This window comes from Ischnura elegans, chromosome 7, assembly GCF_921293095.1.
Source record: "Ischnura elegans chromosome 7, ioIscEleg1.1, whole genome shotgun sequence".
NCBI classification, from domain to species: Eukaryota; Metazoa; Arthropoda; class Insecta; order Odonata; family Coenagrionidae; genus Ischnura; species Ischnura elegans.
The window spans coordinates 3,297,039-3,318,863 of NC_060252.1; the positions used below are offsets into that span (position 1 = coordinate 3,297,039).

General features: G+C 38.9%; 1 protein-coding gene across 1 annotated transcript in view; it reads left to right on the plus strand.

Moving 5' to 3' along the window:
• LOC124161873 (N-alpha-acetyltransferase 15, NatA auxiliary subunit) overlaps positions 1-21,825 on the plus strand; it is a 215,476-nt gene that overhangs the window by 13,581 nt on the left and 180,070 nt on the right. Inside the window, exon 4 of the mRNA XM_046538105.1 lies at positions 9,893-10,027. Within this exon, the coding sequence (XP_046394061.1) occupies positions 9,893-10,027 (135 nt within the window). The remainder of the gene's footprint in view (positions 1-9,892; positions 10,028-21,825) is intronic.

Here is a 21,825-nt window from a genome sequence, read left to right on the forward strand (position 1 = left end):
CAGAGGTGAACATTGAAAAGATCGCGCGGGGTGATTCGCTCCGGAGCGCGCGCTAAATTTATTGCCACGAGTGGGCATCCCGCGGCATTTATACTGCATATAGTAATATTGGTGTCAAAACCTGCGGTTGAAAAAATTCGAACGAGTGTGCTCATTGTTGGACTTAATGGTGGATAGAAGAAATCGGAAATGCTTATAAGTGAAGAGCGCTGAAGGAGAGGTCGAGGGGAAGAGGGCTCCCTCCCCTCCGTATTTAAAGCTACGAGCGAAGGAGCAAGAGAAGAACACGTCCGATCTTGCATGTGACGTCGTTGCCTTTAAAGCGAAGGGGCGAAGGCGCAGCAATGTGATATACGCAGTTTGCGTTGCCTGAGTTTTCAGTCCGTCTCGTCTTGTTTGAATGCGCTTATGCTACGCTTGTTTCTTCCGAAATTGTGCTGTTTGTACTATGTTGAATATTAGTAGCCTTATTTTAGCTATAAAGCTTTGTGTCAATCAATTAGAGCTCAAAAAACTTAAATGCTGTAAGATATACGTCGCGTTAGGTCTAATTATTTTTAGAACCTCGTGTGTGTCATACAATTGCTGAAAGATATCGAGATATCTTCAAGCTCAGAAGGTGACTCACGTAGCATTTGACCTCCAAAAACTCGGGGAAATGATCCTGGTAGACCGAAAAAGGTCAGTTGGTGGAATGGGGTAGTGATGAAACACGTTTCCATTGTTCCCCTGTAACGTGATATTTTCCTATGGAGTCTCGGAAAGGAAAAAAACGGCAGAGGCATTAGCTGATGGAGAGCCGAGTGTAGTTCCGTTAGGCCCCTTGCACACACACCGATTTTGGACGGCCGGTAAAATATTGGCCGATATTTTACTGGCGAAGCGATGCTTGCACACACGCCGGATTTTTACCGGTCAAACGATACGTTGCTAAGTATTTGAGCCGGCGTCGGCGATCCACAGTGACAATAGCCGGCAGCTAACCGGCATTTTGCCGGTGCCGGCGTGTGGTCGGTACGTGTGCAAGCTCCAATGCTCTCCCATTGTTCACGATTGGAATGTGGACGGCCGATATTTTACCGGCCGTCCAAAATCGGTGCGTGTGCAAGGGGCCTTAAATCTATGACGTGGTTATTATCCTACGGCGCTGAGATTGCCCCGATTGTAGTCAATCTCTTGGGAAAGCTGATGCCATTTGCCTGTCGTGTTTTGCCTGAAAATTTTCCACGGCTGCAATTCTATTGCAATACTCCTGCGAGAGCTTTTAAACAAAATTGTTCGTGAGTAGGACAAGCAACGTAGAGCGATGGCGTATGCGAAGAGAGGATCGGAACTCTTTCTTCTCCCTCTTATGCCGCCGCAGTTATCAAAATTTCCTCTTTCAAATAGTACTGAAAGAGGACATTTCGATAACTGTCGAAATTCCAGGCATACGTCTGCAACACCGCACGATAGGATAAAAAAAATGTCGCAAAATTTTTTTTCTTTATAGCTTCGATCCTCAAAATAGGGGTGCGCCTCTTACACAAGCTTATACGGTACTTTTTTTTATATCCAGGTATGTATCGAGAGGTTTCCTTTGCTCTGTTCACACGAGCCATCTAGCATGTGAAAATGGTCCTGTATCCCGGTTTGCTAAGTCATTTGGAAAGTCTCCACTTGTGATTGCTTGACTAATGTCTATAAGGTATCTTTGGTCCTTGCTCAAAACTTATCTATCAACTTGTAGAATTTCACATTCAATTGTTTGGAAATGCAGTTTGGAAGCTTTCCATAACCATTCATATTAGTCCAATTGGCCCACTAAATGATTTTTGGCCACTTGTTTCACCATATAAATACTGAAAAATATGACAAAAGTAATTCAATGAAATGAAGTAACCCAACTGCCCACTGCAGCGGGTATCATTGGTGTTTTACGAGCTTTCTAATAGTGCAACCTTTCCATATAATGTTGATGTTCGTGCCATCACAGCAAACTAACTCTAAGAACTCTAATGATACTCCTTGATCAGAGAGATAAGATAGTATGGGGACCACTACATCTTTAGCAGAACCGGAGCTTGGAGAATCATAACTCAAATACACAAAAGCCGGTTCTTTTAGTAGAGAATGGTGTTCCGCTATAACTGTCCGACAGTACACCTTCGATTCAATAATTTCTATTACTATGGTATTATCTACCCTTCCGTCAAAGTATAACCGTGTAGCTCACCTAAATCAAGATGGATTTGCTGTAAATCGCTTATAATATTTTTCTTTTCCCTTTTAATTCTACATCAGTCAATGAAATTAGAAGCATATTCTTCAGTTATAACACCAATGTCTACTAGTACACTTGATGCTATAGCAGCAGCTGTATGGTGAGACCCCGTATTGATCACAATGAAAAGCTGTACTTTGGAATTTTACCCTCATTTGCCATGGCGATTTATATTTTTTTGGATGTACTAGGCATGTAATCTTCCTTGTCAACAAATTTCTCCTTGATTGTTGAACTTTGCGTTGCGTCATTTATAACCTCAACATCTTCACTTTCGGTTTCAATAGGGTTAACATGCTGCCTTTTTAAAGTGCAATTTTGCCTTTCAATTCTAGTGGTCAGTTTTATTGTCATTTTTGATCTGAAGAGCTAATTAAAACTTCTCAAAAATTATCCTCAAGTAATTATTACAAAACTCTGAAAAATAGGCGAAATTGCAAAATTTATACATTTTTAATGATCTTGTGCGATCGGTAATAACAGTTAAAAGCCATAAATATGCATATATAAATAATAACCTATGCTATTTGTAATCATTTTTTGCTACAGCGTTAAAAGGTATTAATTTAATTTAATTTTTTTACAACGAAAAAAAAAAACAATTTTTTTCATTTTTGCCATTTTTTCAGGTGCTTTGCGGGATCGGAAGATGACGTCCGATTTTAATAATTCTTTTTTTATTTTTCTTGTACTAACGTATCGCAACTTTTCCACACTATTACGACACGAAATTAGGAACTTGAGTTTTTTTGCACCACCCTAGTATACAGTGGAAGCTAACTCTATTGTTTTTCAGCGTTATGTACGTAAAAAAACGATGAATGCGGGAATGTTTGGCTAGGTTGCCTAGGTCTCTGGAAACGCTGGATTTTGGCGAGTAATTATGACATTCATTAAAGGATTCAAACAAGATTTAAGCCAAGTACAGGAATACTAGTACTTTATCGAAACACTTTGGGTTTATTGTTGATTTGACTAATTCTCTTGCCTGCCTTGGTGGTGGTGGGGTAAAGCCCTCGCATGCCAAATCAAAGGTCACGGGTTCGAGTCCACCTGGGTAATTATCCTTATCCAGGGATTGGATGTTTGTGAATGCTTGATTGTTAAGGAGGAACCTGCGCTTCGAAATACTGCTTTCATTAGTTAGATAAACTCGATAACAACGAGTTATAATCGCTAAATTAGTCAATCATAAAAATTAAAAGTAATGCTAAATCAATCAAAATAGCTGTACAATGCATGAATTTTACTTAAAATGGAATAGTGTAGTGATATGAAGAATGGCTGTTATATTGACTCTTAGGTATCGGAAGAATTTAAAAACTTTCTCTGGAAATACAGTAAAGCTTTATAACTACATCATTTGTGATGAATAAAATGAACTTAACTAATGAGGCCTTTTGCTCTGTTAATTTCAACCTAATTTGGAAAAATGGTTTATTTATAATTGCTGACCACCAACTCGACAACGCTGGCAACATATCGTAGTTTCACACCGGTTGAGCACCTTCGTTTGTTTACGTTACCTCGTATAGTTACGTTGCATTGTGACAATATTACTCGTTTTATTATCCCTTTTACTTAGCCTTAAGTTATTAAATATACCTTTGGGCTGAAGTGATGGCGTCATTATGCCGATTTAAAGGCAAATTTGTGTCTGAAGGTAAAGGTAAGAGCTTGGATTATTTGAGGAAACGAAATGTGGCCGAAAGTGAATCCATCAATTCCATCGAAGCGATTTCAACGAGTGCATCTGTTGAAGGATACCGAATCGTTGACGTGCATTTTTAATTTCTTAAGAAATTTTTGCAATATTTCCCAACATAAAGTGTCCATCATTGTTTAAATAATCAATGTTTATGTCTTTATTTAGAAGATTAAAGTCTCTGTCGAATGACTGACACAAAGCTCTTTAATGTTTATTTCTTTGTAGATTTTCCATTCAATTGCCTCATCCATACTATTAATAAGGAGTTGATTAGTGAAAATTAGAAACTAATGTGTCAGTTATAACCCAAATGTAATTCGAATCATTAGTATCAGGATAATAAAATAATACATGTTCCTAGTGCCGAAGTTTCAGTAAATTTGGAAGGCTGGCATTGCAACTTCTACGGACTCACTTATGTCAGCTGCCATCGACTGTTCAGGAATGCATCCTAATTTTTATCCTCCTGCAATGACTTCATGAATAGGTAAATGTATTTACTGTTGTTTTTTCAAACTATGCTAATTGGACCTTTGGAAAACGTATCAAAGTAAATTGTTTGGTCAGTGAAAAAGGAAGTACTCTTGTCTATTTTATTTTATACTTTCGAAGAATTACATGGGTGAATATTCGATTAATTAGTACGTTCGCGAAGTTGTATTTCCAAATACTACATACAGTCGGATCCGGATTTAACGTCTTTGCATTTAACGTTTTTCCGCATTTAGCGTTTATTTTTTGGGGTCCCGATTCATTCCCTATTAGAACAACGTAAAAATAATCCGTATTTAGTGTTTCCGCATTTTGCGTTTTTCCGCATTTATGGTCGTAAAAATTTTTCCCGCACAAGATTTTTTTGCCCGATTTAACGTTTTTTCATGACGGTTCGTGCAAATGATTATCCAAATCTTCGAATTTCTGCTCGTCAACAAGAAGAGTCCCATAGAAGTTTACCAAGAGTCGATAGAATACAGGGGAACGCTTCTTCAACTGCTTTCTTCCGCGAATGCAGCGCTGGGATCTTCAACTCGCTAGCTGGGTGATGTCTTCTCGTAATGTTTCGCTCCCTTTCTAGTCCAAACACCAGGCACTTTTTGGATCAGATCCGATCTAATGGAGCAAAGTCATCCCTTAATAACCTCACACTACCTTATCCTTCACTTTTGGAATTTTACTTCTATGATAATTGACGACTGATGACACGAGTTTTTCTCCGAGGGCCGCTACAATGACGGTTTTCTCGTAATGTTTTCACTTGATGGCTTATGCCCCTTTCAACTCTACTCTCTACGGGCAGTCCAATTTTAGCCCAATATTTTTCCATCAACTACTTTCTCTTTTCAAAAGAGGAGACACAATATAATTTGCGCAGTTCACCAGATGATTCTTTCTATAGATTTCAGTTTCCACGGAGGAACAGAAAAAGAACCGAGGAAGCGTTTCCCCTGTCATGATCGTGAAAGTGAGCATTCTTTCCCTACGGAACAACATTGTTTCACATCGTAATTTAGATATCCCGGAGCCCATTTACCGACATGCGGTTGGTTGATATCGCTGTCGATTCAAAGATATTTATCTGGGGCTATTTTATGTCAAAAGGGAATGACAATCGGAGTTTTGACGAACTATCACGGTCCATGACTCTAAATAAATCGCTCATGCCGGATAAAAATCACCGCATAATCACGGTAAAAAAAGATCGCGGAAAAATACGAAAATCCAGCAGGATTGCCCATGGTGGTTGACTTCGACATCATAACTCGGACGAAGTTGCCAAACTCTAGAGGCACTGACAATTTGTCAGAAGAAATCCAGTTCTGTTGAAGATTAAACCTTTTCACTTAACAGAGTTTAGCAAATCGCTATTCAAGGTCCAACCAAATTTTATTAAAGGCTGTGGTGAAACAAGGTGAGTCGGCGTCAAGGTGATTAGCGCGCCGAGTAAGCAACTTCTCCCGGCTCCATTCGACCTGCATGAGGCCGCGGATATATGACAATCTGGTGTTATCATTGAGTTGAATCACCATCGACTTGTAGGCATACTAGAAATAAGATTCTCCTTTTTTGGATGACCTCGAAATCCAAAATGTGCGCACAGGAGGCTTTTTAAAGGCTCATAAATCCCTCGTTTCGCGGAGGCTACAGAAAACTAGTTTTAAAGTATACCGGGATTTAAGTTTTAAAGGATCCGGGTTCGAATCCCGGTCAAGGCGAATGATTTTTTCTCTGTGGATCTTTCGCACGCTACAGAAAACGTTAAGTTGACAAAATTCCAATAAACCTCCCTTTTACTAGTTATTCGGTAGTTTGGAATTCGGGATTAGCGATCTTCTGTTGTCATTTTATTTCACTCATCTTTATTGTTGCAATGACGATTTTTTTAGGACATGCTTACACCTTTTCTTATTACATTAGAAATGCTATAGTGACTTACATGTCACTTTTATAGAAAAAATTTTTAAATTTCATTGAGACGACTGAAATATGAGTAAAAATGGAATCACTAACGTCCATAATAATATTCGGTGGGAATACTTTTAAGTTGATGTACATTATAATTTTCTTAAAATATTTCATTAAAGCAATTGTCATCCTCTCATTACCTACTTATTTCTACTACCCATTTTTTTAGCTGATTCCTGAAAAGTATTATCCAACCCTCACTGGGCAGGGAAAATTTAATCAATGAATTTTTTGCTGCATGCAGCACCTTTTAGTTGCTTAAAATAATATATTTTATTCATAAAAAGCCATTCCATTCATTACAGACCCTAAAACCTGAAAAAAATGGCATGTCCTCATTTAGTGTTTGTCCGCATTTAGTGTTTTAAATTGTGTCCCCCCTGAAAAACCTTAAATCAGGATTCCACTGTAGTCGGTACCCAACAGCAATATGCTTGTCTCGTGGTGCATTCATTTACCTGTACACCTTATTCTAGACATTTAATATCAATTAAACTGATGATTAAATACACAATGCGCTAGATTTTCTACTTTACGCTTAGAACTTCTATTTAAATAAGTATTTTCTACAAGTTGAAAACGATGCATATTTTTCGAAATAAACGTAAAACAATTTGAAGTAGTATTCAGTAGAACAGATAAACTATCGCAAGTCTCATTATATTCTATCATTTTCGTTTTTGAAGCGATACGCCGACAATTTCAAGGGATGTATTGAATTCCGGTCATGATTATTCGCATGTTTAATAAAATGTAGTCGCATATAGGAATTACTTTAACAACCAGCACTGATAAATTTCATATTTCGGTGTATAGCACGTTTCGAGATGAACTGAATATTCGTTTAATGAATACGTAGAAAAATGACTCCGAAAAATCCAATTCACTGGAATTATGCAGCGGTCGACAGGTGCAATATCGCTCTTCATATTTAGCCTCCGTATATTTGCAACGTTGCCACTACCTCCGCCGCATAATGGCTGCTCGCTCTGCAGAAAACCGGAAGTATGTTCTTTAAACTTAAATACTGGCGCTAACATATCGGTAACCCCTTCTAAAAAAATACATATATTAAGCATCGATGTCTATTCTATGCTGTGCTAATTTTTCAACGATATATTTCGGGCCAAATTTGAGATAAAAAATGTTTTACAAGGGAAGGTCATCATTCTCCCATAAAGACAATGTATTTCAAGGTGGAAATCCGTCATTTTCAAATCCATAAATCTTTCTTAAATGGCCGATGACATAGTAATATTTTTTCACTATTCGATAGAAAAAATAATGAGCAACAACATATGTCAAAATAAGGGGAGGTTTTCGGGCATGTTTGAAATGATGGTTCCTCCTTAAATGTTATCAACTCTAATGTAACGGTGTTGTTTTTGGTGGTGTAATAAATAAATAAGTATCATAAAGTAACTCGCCACCTCGCTAAAAAATGTGTGCACTCCCGTCTCAGCATTTGCACTGCTATTATTGATTTCTGTCTGATGTAAAAATTCTCACCCATCAAACGCCATTTCAAGTACACATATTTATGAGAGCAATGTGCATGTTATGGCTAAAACAAACGCTTTCGCCGGTGCAGTGATTGGTTGTGAGATGGATCTCAAAGGCCAATAATAGTCTTATTATTTGAAATGTTCCTTTCTAATAAGCTGCTTTATGGTTTCAAGCCAATAGGTTTAAGTTAAATGAAAATAAGACCCAAGAGCCGTACACCTGGAGATATTGGTATGACTCACATTAAATTTTTAGGAGTATTAATAGATAGTAAACTCTCCTGGGAGTATCACATTGAGTTTTTGACTGGAAAACTCTCTAGAGTTATTTTTTTAATTAAACAGTAAAAAATCATGTCTCAGATCATTATGTTCGGACTGCTTATTTTGCATTCTTTCAAAGTATAATTACCTACGGAATTGCACTCTGGGGTAACTGTAGTCGCATTAATGATATCCTACTATTGCAGAAGAAAGTAATTCGCATAATGATGAATGCTGATAAATTAGCTCACTGTAAGCCATTGTTCATACTGACAGTTGTTAACTTATATATTTACTCCATTTTATTACACACAAAGAATAATTTACCTCATCTACTTCAGAGACAAAATATTCACTGTCACAACACAAGGAACAGAAACAAATTAAATTTACCATACTATGGGTTATCCACATCATTTAACAACTACAAGAGCATAGGGATAAGAATATACAATAAGTTACCTTGTAGTATAGTAGATATACCTGTTGTTGATTTCAAAAATAAATTAGTGGAATGGCTTGTTGCAAGACCATTTTATTCCTTGCAGGAATTTTTTTGAGTCAAAAATATAGTGATTGCTTGCAACTTGCAATTTGTAAAAGAAATTGTATCTTGTATGATATTATTGTCTAAAATTTTATAATGTCACAATGAATACTGTTTTAATGTCATTAATGTGATAATTTGTATTTAATATTTGTATATGTATATGTTTGACGTTGTCTATTGCCTAAATTGGCTTAACGACAATAAAATTATTATTATTATTATTATGTTTTTACTGTAATTGAGGCAGTCATGTCAAGCATGAACAATGTTGTGTTAATCGTCAGTAGCACGTCCACCTGATCCTCGGCTTCATCCTTCTTCTTGTTTTCATCAGGTAGCTCACTCTACCCCCACCTCTACCATCATGTAGTAGCGGACAACCCAAGGCATCTGCAATATTTCATTTAAAAATTCAAACTATGTGCCTGTCATTAATAGCAATAAGTGACTAATGAAAGTACTATTTTATGAAATGGTAGAAGTATAAAATTGTCTTTGAGTTGTCATAAAATTAAGTTTATGAAATAATTATTTATTCAATCAATAAATAGAATTACAAGTAGCTATAAGTCAAAAATCGAATTTGTAGTGCCATAAGTGCCCAGACGTATCTATAGATGCGTCAAAACTTTACTGATTAGTTTTGCTATGAGCTTGAAAGAAAAATGAATCTCTTTAAAAAGATAATATTCCTTATACATTTAAAATAAAACAGGTGAAAACTGAATTCAGATAACTCAATACTTATGTGAAAATTTAATTTTCAAATAAGTATTGAGTTATCTGAATTCACTACACAAATCACTACACTATGTGAAAATTTAATTTTCACATAGTGTAGTGATTTCTGAGTAGTTCATGACCAACCATGTGTAAGTAAGGATAATAGTTGCAAGTATAGGCTAAAAGAATCTAAATCACTTGTATACCATTTGAAGACTTTCTTCTGTCATATTACGTAAAGAAATTGTGTAAACAACAAACTAAAAAGTATATTGGAATTTTTAAGTGTGGCGCATCTAGAGATACGTCTGGGCTTCAATGGGTTAATGACACTCATGTTGCCAATGATATTTATGTTAATTTTCTCTCTGGTGTATGTCATTAGTCTAAATCTCACTATTTCCATTGCATCACAGGACACAAGATATCAGCTGTTCATGCTCCGGCCCACTCAAAGAGCGTCATGGATTGGTTTTGCCATGGCTTATCATCTACTTCAAGACTATGAGATGGCATTGAAGATCGTGGAAGAATTTCGGAAGAATCAAGTGGTAAGTTTGAGAGTGTTAGTGATGCCATGTGAAGCACTGTGCTTGGAGAAACATGACATGAACCATTCATTGAAACTACGTACAAATGAGAACTTTGCTTTTATATTAAGAGTACTATTTTTCATTTGTGAACCTTGTGTACAACCAACAAGATTGTGCTTGCAAGGCCTGGATGAGTTAAAGACTTGTGATCTTGAGTGCGCAATAGGCCAGCCCTTTTTTTTTCAAAATTGAGAAAAGTTATGTTTTCCTAGTTTCAAAATGATCCAAATGAGGTTTATATTCATATGTTAAAGTTTGGTTACTTTAAAAGTACGGCAACCCGTGCCCCAGGGGCCCTGAGTACCAAGGACCCTCAATTGAGTTTTTTGGGGCCGAAAAAGTGCTATGACTATGTAAAGCGTCAAAGTAAAACCTCTAGGGCTGATTTTATGTTTGTTTTGAACTATCTCGAAGCATTTACGAGATGTCACCTGTCGTAATGCAATCCACCCCCCAGGGCGCTACCCCGGACCGCGTCGCCGCTGAGGTACGGCCACTTACTAGAGACTCGCCTCTAGCCTCCCTCGCCGTAGCATGACTGCTGTACTGGGCCCCAAGAGACTCTTCCTTCCCCTCTGTACGGATGAGCAGTTTTGCAGGACATTCATTGGGAAGGGTCTCGCTTGTAATCACACGCACTCTCAGCACCAACCTTTTTCGACCCTTCCTATCGGGGACTCTGCATTATCTCGGACTCCGAGGGTAGTTGGCCTCCCTCCTTTCGGGATTTATAACCATACCAGCAGCATTGGTTCGCACTCAGTCATGCTTTGTTTATATGAAGTTGCTTTTTGAATAATTGTTGCTTGCACGTAAATTGCAGACTTTAAATTGAATTCCTCGTTTTATTCTGATAATCATCAAATTTTGAACGAAGCTCTTCCATCAATATTAACATATTTAATGCAGCAACAATTTCCATGATGATGTTTATAATGAAATCAAGATATAAGATAATATATATACAGTGGAACTTGGTTATAACGTCATCAAAGGGACCAGAAGATTTTTAACGTTATATCCGAGAGACGTTATAAAAAAAGCAGCCTTAAATCTGAGTGACACCACAACTTGACATTGCACAAACAAAACACAACTAACGAAGTATAAAACAACTGTCAACATACGCGATGCTCACACGGAGGTAGGTAGTGATGTGACTGATGATCTACCGTAAATAACGAAACAAATAATACAATATAGAGTGCCTGTGTCAGTGACCTTGTAGAATGTAGGGGTGGGAAGTGATAAGATCCAGATATGCGGGACAGCCCCCGCTCCCTCCAGACACCAATTAAACAAAAGAGTTGCATCCCGTCAACTGCTCAACGTCCAGCTTGTGACCTGTTTTTGCTTTTGATGTTTCTGCACATGGTTTCTATGAACTTTGGGACATAATACAATCACACTACCACTTTTGCAACCTAAGAACCGCAAAATTTTTGACGCTATACCCGAGCGTCGCAGTATTTGTTGACAATATAAACGGGTTTTCGTTCAACATAAAATGTTCAATTTTGGCTGGTCGGTATAAAATGTGACGTTAAACCCGAGTTGATGTTACAGCCGATGCCGTTATAACCAAGTTCCACTGTATATATATCGTAGAATTTCGTTTAAAAATTGTAAATGCTGCTCAAAAGACAAAGGATACAATTCTTAGTTATATTTCTTGAGAAAAGATAAAATATTTATTTTGAAACATGACTGGATAAGCAATTGTATGACCACGGTCCCTTACCGCTTAGAGGGGGTAATATAAGATGAGGGGTCCAGGTACCTGCTCCCGGATTTCAAGGGTAAAACCTAAACCCCGAAGTGTTGGGTCCCAAAACAAAGACGTCGTACACCCACGACCGTCCTAAAAGGGGAAGAGCTAGGAAACGTATATACAGTGGAACCCCGATTTATCGTTCCCGCATTGATCGTTTTCCCGCATTCATCGTTTGCCGTCCCTGGTCCCAAAAAAGTCCCATAAAGACAATGTAATTTTTTCCCGCATTCATCGTTTGACAAAAATGAAACGACGTATTTACAATGTGGCATTCGCGGATTCGACCAGCACATAGTATTAATCTTCCCCAAGAGATGGAAGCACCATAGGGCCCTCCGGAGCAGCTCGGGGCCGTGGGATTGTCTACGTTGCACAGTTCTCACAATCAGCTACCCCCCTCCCATCAGCCCTCGTCCCCCACCCCCCTCTGACTCTTTCTTCCTCTCTGAAACCAACCAAGAGGCATTTAACGACCCGGGTCACGTTTCGCGATGGGTTCGTGTTATGAAGACCATAACTCATTAGCTTCGAAAGGAAATATCAATTTACCCGCGAATGATAGAAAAGTATTTCACCCCTTCTCCTTCTGCTCCCCCTGACCTTTTTCATCTTCAAAGCTCACATTTCTGGAAGCCAATTGCTGTCTGAGTCACCTATTGGCCTCAAAGGTGAGTAACAAATGACTGGTAAAAGACGAGGCAGACGAAACTCGATACCCTCGCATTTGAGCTTCTCGGCCGTTGATACAACATTTTTTTCCGTAAACAATATCAGATAACAAACTATGACTTGCTATAAATCTCTCTTGTCAGATTCACAAACAAAGGGATATCTCAGGATATTTTGTTACACACTTTGGTCGCGCTTCACCCTCGACAATCTGCTCAGCATCAGTTCCGAACTTCACCTCGTACGAGTGGTTCCGTATTTTCCTGTGTTCGCTGAATTAAAGCCAGTGTTTTCTTTGGGGCTTTGCGAAGCCTGGTGTCATTTTTATTAGTTCAATTTTTATTCGTCTTCTGACCATGGCCGTCCCGATGAAGCAAAAGAGAACTTTGAAAGATCGTCTCAGAATAATTGAAGAAGTGGAAAAAAATCCGAGGTAAAAGCGAGTTGACATTGCAAAACGTCTTGGGTTGCCAGCAAGTACATTGAACTCTATAATGGCCAAGAAGAGTGAGATTCGAGAGCAAATAGACAGATGTGGAAGCTCATCCAAGAAGAGAAAGACTGGCAAGGAGTCTACATTTGCCGAATTGGAACGGTGCTCTTCAATTGGTTCCAGCAGGCACGGGAGTCTAATATTCCCGTTGATGGAGTGATATTTAAGGAAAAAGCAAAGATTGTTGCCACCCAATTGAACGTCGAAAATTTTAAGGCTTCCAATGGCTGGATAAAGTCGATTCATAAATCGACATGGTCTTGTATTCAAGAAGCTGGCGGGAGAGAGTGCAGAAGTAAATGCTGAAAGCATGGATGACTGGCTGGAAAGTCTGCCATCGATTCTGGAGGGCTACGATCCAGGAGATGTGTATAATGCGGATGAGACTGGTCTGTTTGTCAATGTGCTTCCTGATAGAACATTGGCCTATAAAGGAGAATGCTGCCATGGAGGTAAATTATCCAAAGACAGGCTAACGGTTTTGCTTTGCGTGAATAGTGATGGCAGCGACAAGCAAGTGCCGATTGTGATAGGGAAATCGCCAAAACCGAGGTGCTTCAAATATGTAAGAAAATTGCCGACAAAATATTACGCAAACAGTAAATCATGGATGACAACAGAAATTTTTATTTCATTCCTCCATGCATTAGACGCGTAAATGGGGGGGCAAAATAGAAAAATTATCCTCTTTGTGGATAACTGTGCAGCACACCCCAAAGACACGTCTTTTTTGAGGAATATTAAAGTGGTACGGTTCCCAGCAAACTGTACAAGTACGCTCCAGCCACTTGACTTGGGGATTATACGCAGTTTAAAAGCATACTATAGACAACGCCTCGTACAAAAATCCATTTGCCTTATGGAGTCAGGAAAGGCAATGAAGAAAAAACTAAACGTACTTGAAGCACTCCACTATATTATGGCAGCATGGAAACAAGTGAGCCAGAACACTATTCAGAATTGCTTCCGTAAAGCTGGGCACAGATACCCGATTGATAATAATGAACTTGCAGATGATTATGTTGATGATTTTGGTCAAGACTGGGAAGAAATGTGTAGAGCCCAGAAGTACGATTTTCAGAGCTACGTAGCAGTAGATCATCATGTGGTTACAAGTGGCACTGAAACCATTGAAGAACTGTGCGAAGCGCACACATCTACTGGGGCTGTAGAGGAAGAAGAGGAAAACGAAGTAGAAGTGATCCCAAGCTTTGTCGAGACTTACGAAGCTTTAGAAAAAGTGAAAGCGTTTTTCTATGCACATAGTGGAAGTGACGAGGATCGTGAAAACATTTTAATTCTCGAAAAATCATATTTTCGACTATGACAGAATACCGCTAAGAAACAGAAGACAATGCATGACTTCTTTCAAAAGCGTAGTATTTAAAATGTGAACAGTTTTAATAGTGTATCCTAGCCAAAAGTAATTCAATAGGTACTATTATTTAATGGGTTTTATCAATCATAATTTGTGTTTGTTCGACAAAGTTTGTTATTAAAAACCACTGAAATTCCATTATGCTTGAGGTACCTGTAGTACCATAAGTACCATAGAGTAAGTATGTACTTACTCTATGGTAGTACCTACGGTATTTTGGCGCCCAGTTTGAAGAGAAGCGATGCATTCTCGAGTAAATGAATGAGTGCATGGAAATCAAATAAAAAACATGATAAAATATGGAGGAATTATTTATTTTTTTAAGTCTTATAATTTTGAAGAGGGCTTTCCTGATTTTATGACATCCCATCAATATTTGACTATAGCCTGAAGGACGCATTAAAACAACAAGGAAGTGCCGCACCTAGGACTAAAATATTTTCAGATTGGTCACTATTTTCTTCAGTTTCACCAAGGGAGTTCGTGTGGGGATTTAAATACCCACTGAGGTAAGAAAACATAATTTTAATATATCAGCGCATGAAAACATTTCCCTCCTAGAAAATAAATAAAATGTTCCGTTAGTTGGCTCGTTATTTTTGGGTTGAATCCAGAACTTCTCATCCCAAGTGGGTGACCGACGTTGGGTCCTGAAGACCACTGACGAGGGGAGATATCGTACCTCGATACGCCTTTGTCAATGCCATATTTTGACGGCAATCGGAATGCCGAACGCTTCTCGAAATGGGTACGGTTCCATGGAATTGGCCTTAGTTTGATTGAATTTTTTATGTGGTACATTTAACATGACTTACATCATTTAAAAATAGCAACCCTCTCTCCATGAGGTATGGTGATGTAATGATTATCGTTGTGATTATCCATCGGGGAGGCAAGGGTTTGCGGCTCCGAGAGAGCGATGTATTTTGTCGTTCTCAAATAGATCAGTTTTGCCCGGATTCAATGTAATTTAAATTGTAGCAAGCCTAGGCCAGAGGATAAATTTTTTACCATCGTAATGGCTTTTGGGTATTGAAGCAATCTTATTCCGAACGCGGAGATGGGAAGACTACTCTAGAAAGTGTTGGTGCCCCACAGGCACAATTCGTCTTCGGAACTCCGACGAAAAAACAGGCCTGCAACAGATTTCGGAGTACACTTCTGATGTGCACAAGTTTTGATATAAGGCATGCGTATTTTAGCATGCAGTCGAATTTCGGTGATGAGAGATGGTCGTAATAAGACTGCCGAATCCGTCGTGGCAGTGTGAATGCCGAGACGGCGAGCAAACATTTTTTAGTGAGGTGTCGTATTCCCAAGGATTATTGAAAGATATATTAGTCGAACCAAGTATATGCCCAAAAGTATTACATAAAATTCAAATAAAATATTCAAGTAGAAAACAGCTATATTCCTGCATGAATCCTTTATATAATATCACTATTACGCGCCAACATCCTGTGTTTCCTGCCGCATAGGCAACCACGCCAAACTTTCCCTTATTCATCGTTTTCCCGCATTCATCGTTCATTTCGTCCATCCCCTTGACAAACGATAGATCGAGGTTCCACTGTATTTGGCATTCGTTCATTTGCGTAAGAAAATCTCAGACAAAAATATACAGCTTTCGTCTCCCGGGTCAAGAAACGTCCACACGTATATTTTCATCTTTAGTAGGGAAAAGGTTAAACTAGTAGAAATTTTAAAAGAAAAGGGCTGTCATACATTAGTACAATCATAAAAAAATAGAATGGAAATACCTAATGATATTGTACTATGTAAAGGGTTCACTAAAGGGCTATTCACTTTATGGGTTCCTCGGCCAATATGACCCAAATAATATAATATCCCATGTCCCCAAAATAAATAAGACTGCTTAATTTCATTAATGCAATACTGGTGCTGGGAGTCAGGGAAACCAGAGGTAGTTGCATTTACAAATGTGATTAAGGGTGACATGAATACTTTAGACTAATGTGCTGTAGCTACCCATCCGGCCGAAGGACAAGGAGGTTATAACGAAAGATATTACATGATTTAGTTTCTTTTAATCAATAGATGCAGATCTTGTGTGATCCCATATGGGTAATAGAATGTCAAATCTTAGGCTACCGAGATGGGTAGGATTAATTATTGCCTTAATTCTTCATCTACCATTGGAAGAGGCTGAAGAAGTGGAAAGGTTTGAAAAGCAGACAACATGTAGACTATACCTGCTGTACAAAAAAACAGAAAACCTCTTTCTTATGTTGCCGATGCAAAAAGCCTGTATGTGCGCTATTCTGAAAAAAATGTAATTTTGATCGCCTGCTGACAAGGAACATTCACGAAGTGTACTCCGCCGATTTCGTTCAAATTTGGTAGGATGGTAGTGTTCCATAATTAATGGAAATTTGCAAAATTTCCCGTGCCCTTAAGCCCTGTGGCCCGAGATATCTGCATCCAAAGTTGCGCGCCGGCCACCCTTTTTGAGGCGAGGGGCCCCTCACTCACGGGCCGACAGCGAGGCGTCCCTGCCGGCAAGCGCTAGGGGGAAGGCCTGCGGGCGGTCCGGGCGTCAGCGGTCTACCATCCTTACGCTGACAAGAAGCGGAGGAAAGATAGAAATTATGGATTTGTAGGCATCCAAGAATGACAATCACCTTAGCCCAGTTTCCCTATAATTTATAAATGATAAATGCAGATAATTTTCCCGTGACCGATTGACAAATTTACATAAAAAATAATAAATGTAGTTCAAAAGATGCTTACTCTATATACGTCTGCGGGGAATTTACCCCTGCCAGCAAATTACGATGTTTATCTACTCGTAATGTCGTAAATGGCAAAATTAATGTTACTCATAGCGAATTTAACGCTACAGCATTTTAGCTGCATGCAGATTTGCGTATTAAGTAGATGATAAACTTAATCAATTAGTGTTGTAGGAAAAAAGAGACATTCAACATGAATTTTGGGGGAAGGCGCCTCCAAGAATTTTCGGAGTAACAAATAATTAGATTACCGCATCCTATATTCCTTCACGTATTTAACATCAGGCAAATAGTACCTTCACCGCTTGAAGACCGGAAAAACCAGGGTAAATTGAAGTCTTTGAGAGGGTAACGCCTCCTTTTGCTGTGAACCGACACCAAAGGTCGTCTACGACATATTAATTTCCTCTAACCCTGCAGTGAATGCCAGTGGATTAAGAAATGTCTAAACTTTTTTCTCATTCTCTTTTGAGTCCATTGAACTTATTTACGCACAATGGCAAGGAACTACATACTCATGCGCCAGGTTTTACACTCTAGGTGGATTGAAATCCGTTTTCGTGACTGTGACAATGCCGAACAGTCGAAGACCTTCGACACTCATTAGCTTGGGTCCGACCAGTAGCGACTGACCCAATGCCGCGGGGGCTCTCCCTTCGGTCTTTGTTTGCAGTTTGGGACGGGAAACATAAAAACGCACAATTAGAAGGCGCCCGCTTCCTTTCAAATGTTTCCCTCACGTTCACAGTTTACCCCACCCTCAAAGACTCCCACAAATAATGTCTTGACCTTCGAATATCCCCGAGCCTATAGATAATATTCCTTTTAGCTTGAGGAAAAACCCAATCGTTTACCCTCACCCCGTGAAGGAATAGACACAAAACCCTACATTTAGCACAGGCCACTCTTTTTTTTCTCTTTCTGGGAGGATTGACCAACATTCCGTTATTTTAAAGGTGCCATTAACCAAATAAAGTGAAGATACCCGAATTTCCCATGAGTGATCTGATTCAAAGACTTCCGATCACTTTCAAATAATGTATTCCGTCCCCCTCCGTCTTCATCTCTGTTTATGGAGTCCTGAACTATGAACCTCGTGGAAGTCTCTCCCTTGCGCAACTCTTAAATGAACCCCAACCATCAAAAATCCTTAAGTTTTCCGCTCTAATTTTAAATACCTACCATGCAAGGCAAAAATTCACATTAAACAATGAAATCCCATTCAGAAGTGGAATAGGGCACAAATTTTTCTAATTTTTTTCAGCGAAAAATGGTGAAAACATTGATACTCAAAATAATTATGAATCAATCATCTATTCTATAGATAAAATAATAACAAAAAATGGCGCTCTATAGTGTTTTATTTTTCACAGTTGTGATGTTCATTGAAAAAATGGTGAAAACAGCATTTTTTTTGCACAGATAGCACATCTGATGAATGTCAAAAAGTTGCACCCTTGTTCTTCAACTATAATATCACATCTATCCTTCATAATATTACTATCGAAGCAATAATCAACAGGCGTAATATGCACTTCTGGTCTTTCATTCGTGTATCCCGCTCGAAACCAGGAATAGCGAATGAAATTTTTGAACAAAGGAGCGGAGAATTGTGAGTGAGTCAGAGATTGAAGTTTCAAAATATTATTTCTTTGAAATAAATTCAAGTCTATTTGGTCCAGCAACACACGGTCGGAGAATTTTCTCACAAAATTCTTCCACATTCGGAAAAAATACACATCCAACGGCTGTATGATGCCTGTAGTTTTGGGCGGTATTTGCTGTATTTCAAATTGAAATGATCCTGTCTTCATGGAAAGAATTCCTTCTCTGTCATTAAATGCACTCCACGAGTCCACCAAGAGAATTGTGTCCTTTTTTAAATTTGGAAACAGCACTTTACCAAAATACTCTTCTAGCAAAATGGTTTTCGTCAACAAACCGGAATCAGAAGCCACGACGTGAAGATTTGGAGCTTCAAACACAGAAACATTTTTTGGAAAAATTCCACCTTTCTCCTGCAGGCAAATAAATAAAGGAGAGAGAAGTTCACCATCCATCGAGATCGTCGGCTGTATCGTATACGAATGGGTCGTCGCTCCGAGGGACTGTACCGTTGACTCCACCGTTTTCACTCCTCGGAAATGCAGGGTTCGTCCCGAGTGTAATTCTTTCTTAAACCCACTCTGGTCAGTATTTAAGAGAAAGTAATTTGGCTTCTGGGCCAATAATAGCCGGACATCGTTTACAAAAGAATTTGCCTTTTCGGATGTCTTTTGCCAGTCAAAGTTCTGTTTCCGAGAAACAACTTTGGTAACTTTCCTAGACACTATGTTATGCGATTTTTTAAACTTCCACAACCATCCTGTTGAAGCAGAAAAATTTTCTAGAGGATTTGTCATTTTGCCATTACAGTAAACTCTTGATTTTACGAAGTCAGTGGGACCGGAAAATTGGCACTTCGTAAAATCGAGTTTCGTAAATTCAAACCTTTTTCATGTCACGAAAAAATGTTCGCTTTTGTTTCTTCCGCCGTTTTTTGTCTTTAGTGGTCTTATTTAAATGTTTTCGGTGGTTATTCTCGGTATAATTCGTAGAAAAGGCTTTTTGCTATCGATTTATGATGTGAAAAATCGTTAAATAATTATACCACCATAAAATTCCCATTTCTTGTTCATACTTCAACATCAACGATCGCTAAAGAAATTCCCGACCAGTTTAGAAAACGTAATCAAATAATGAATTGCAATGTTTATTATAAGAATTAACAGTTATAAATTTGTGGTTTGGAGCCAATAGCTACTATTAAGTATGCCAAAGATAGATATTTGTTTCTGACACCCACGGAATTTTAGCGGCAGCCGGCCTAACCGCCATTTATGTCGCCCTCTATCGCTCAGTGACGAGAAAAAAAGAAAAACAAGGGTCTTTGCCCGTTTCCAAAATAACCTTCGTAAGTTAATATTTCGAGTTACTTCGTATTTTCAGCAGAATGCGCTCTATTTTCACTGAGATTCAATTACGATCATAAATAACGTAGGATGTGATTATCTTCTGGCGAATATTTGAAGTAAATTCTGTTTGAGTTCTCCGTCCGACTACTGTGTTCCATCATCTTCGCAGACGTTGCCATAAAAGACTTAATTCTTCATCAGGACTGTATTCTTCATACCGGGTGTGAGGTGACCTGTTCATATAGTATGTTTCTCTCCTTTTATGCCGACAGGAGCAAGGTTCCAACCGGAAAACGACAGGAGAAACATCTTACAGTATCGGAGAAATATAGATAGAAACGTTATTATCCACATTGATTGTTTTCCTACAAGAGACGTTTTATCATTTCTCAACGTGGTTAAGTATTGGTTCGCTAGCGTGAATTCCCAAAAAATGACACGCAAAAACCTGTACCGTCACCTCATTTAGTTTTCGTGTTCCTTTCTCCGCCGTATTGAAAGTTAGGCAAAGGATCATTGACATAGAGAAAAGATTTTCTTAGTTTTAGCTCTAAAAAATAGTCGCGCCATAATCGTAAATAAATATAGTGTGGAAAGAGCAAAGAAATTAATTTCAATTGAAAAGTCAGCAGAGAAGAAGAGAGACAATTATAAGCGCGGCACCATTTTCCCGATAGTGGAAGATACTTCTTCCGCCTCTCTCCGGTTAATAACTTCCCCCCGTTGCAGGTAAAGATGAACCATGCCCTTCTCCACAATCGGGGAACGTTCCCAGTGGGTGGGGTGAATAAGAGTGGGATGGGGATTGCCTGAGGGAAGAAGTGTGGTCAGCACAAGGACTGGTGAAAGGGGCAGGACAAAGAAGGGTGGGGAAATGGCCTTCAGCTCTGCCTCAGTCTACTTTTGGGGGCCGTATTTTTTTGCGACGCACACAAGCTCAGTCTCCTTAGGGAGGGAGTGAATGGGAAATGCTGGGGAAGGAGGGGTTTGGGATGCGTAAGGTGGGTGTCAGCAAGATCAGCCAAAGGCGGCAGGAGGGAAGGGACGGCTTTGGAAAGACAGAACCCCAGCATGGGAGAACGGGGAAGCGCGTGAGAAGAAAGTTCATGGTTAGACTTGGAAGTGCGTCTTCATTACGAGAAGCCTGAAATATGAATTGGCCTTAAATAGAGCCCAGTACTTAAGATATTTAAGTTGTTCATTCACAAAGGCCAATATAAACACGAAAAGATATTATGGCGCGGATTGCATGTATCAACGTCCATTTCGGGATGTTATTAATTTCTGTTCCCATTTATAAAAGTAGCAAATAGATTTGAAAGAATGATAATCATGAATAAAAATATCTAAATCGATATCCAAACGCACATGAGCAAAATAGATGAATGTATACATACCGATCCATCGCAAGTAATATCGCTCAAGCTTCTTCCGGTATAGGACTTTAAAATTCTGGATAATGCCTTGGTCCAAGGGCTGGGACTTGCTAGTCGAGTTCGGGGGTAAAAAGAGGACTCGAACATTAGCCAATTTTAGATCTTCCACGTATTTATGAATGGTGGCATTTTCCATTATTAAAACAATTTTGCTGTTCTCTCCAGCAATTTTTCTCTGTAGACGTATAACCGTTTGCTGGAAAATTTCTCGGACCTTCCAGCTGTTTTTATTTGCATGGTAAAAAACGGGGAGGGCTTCCAATTTTACATGTTTTAAGCACCGTGGCCTTTCAAATTTC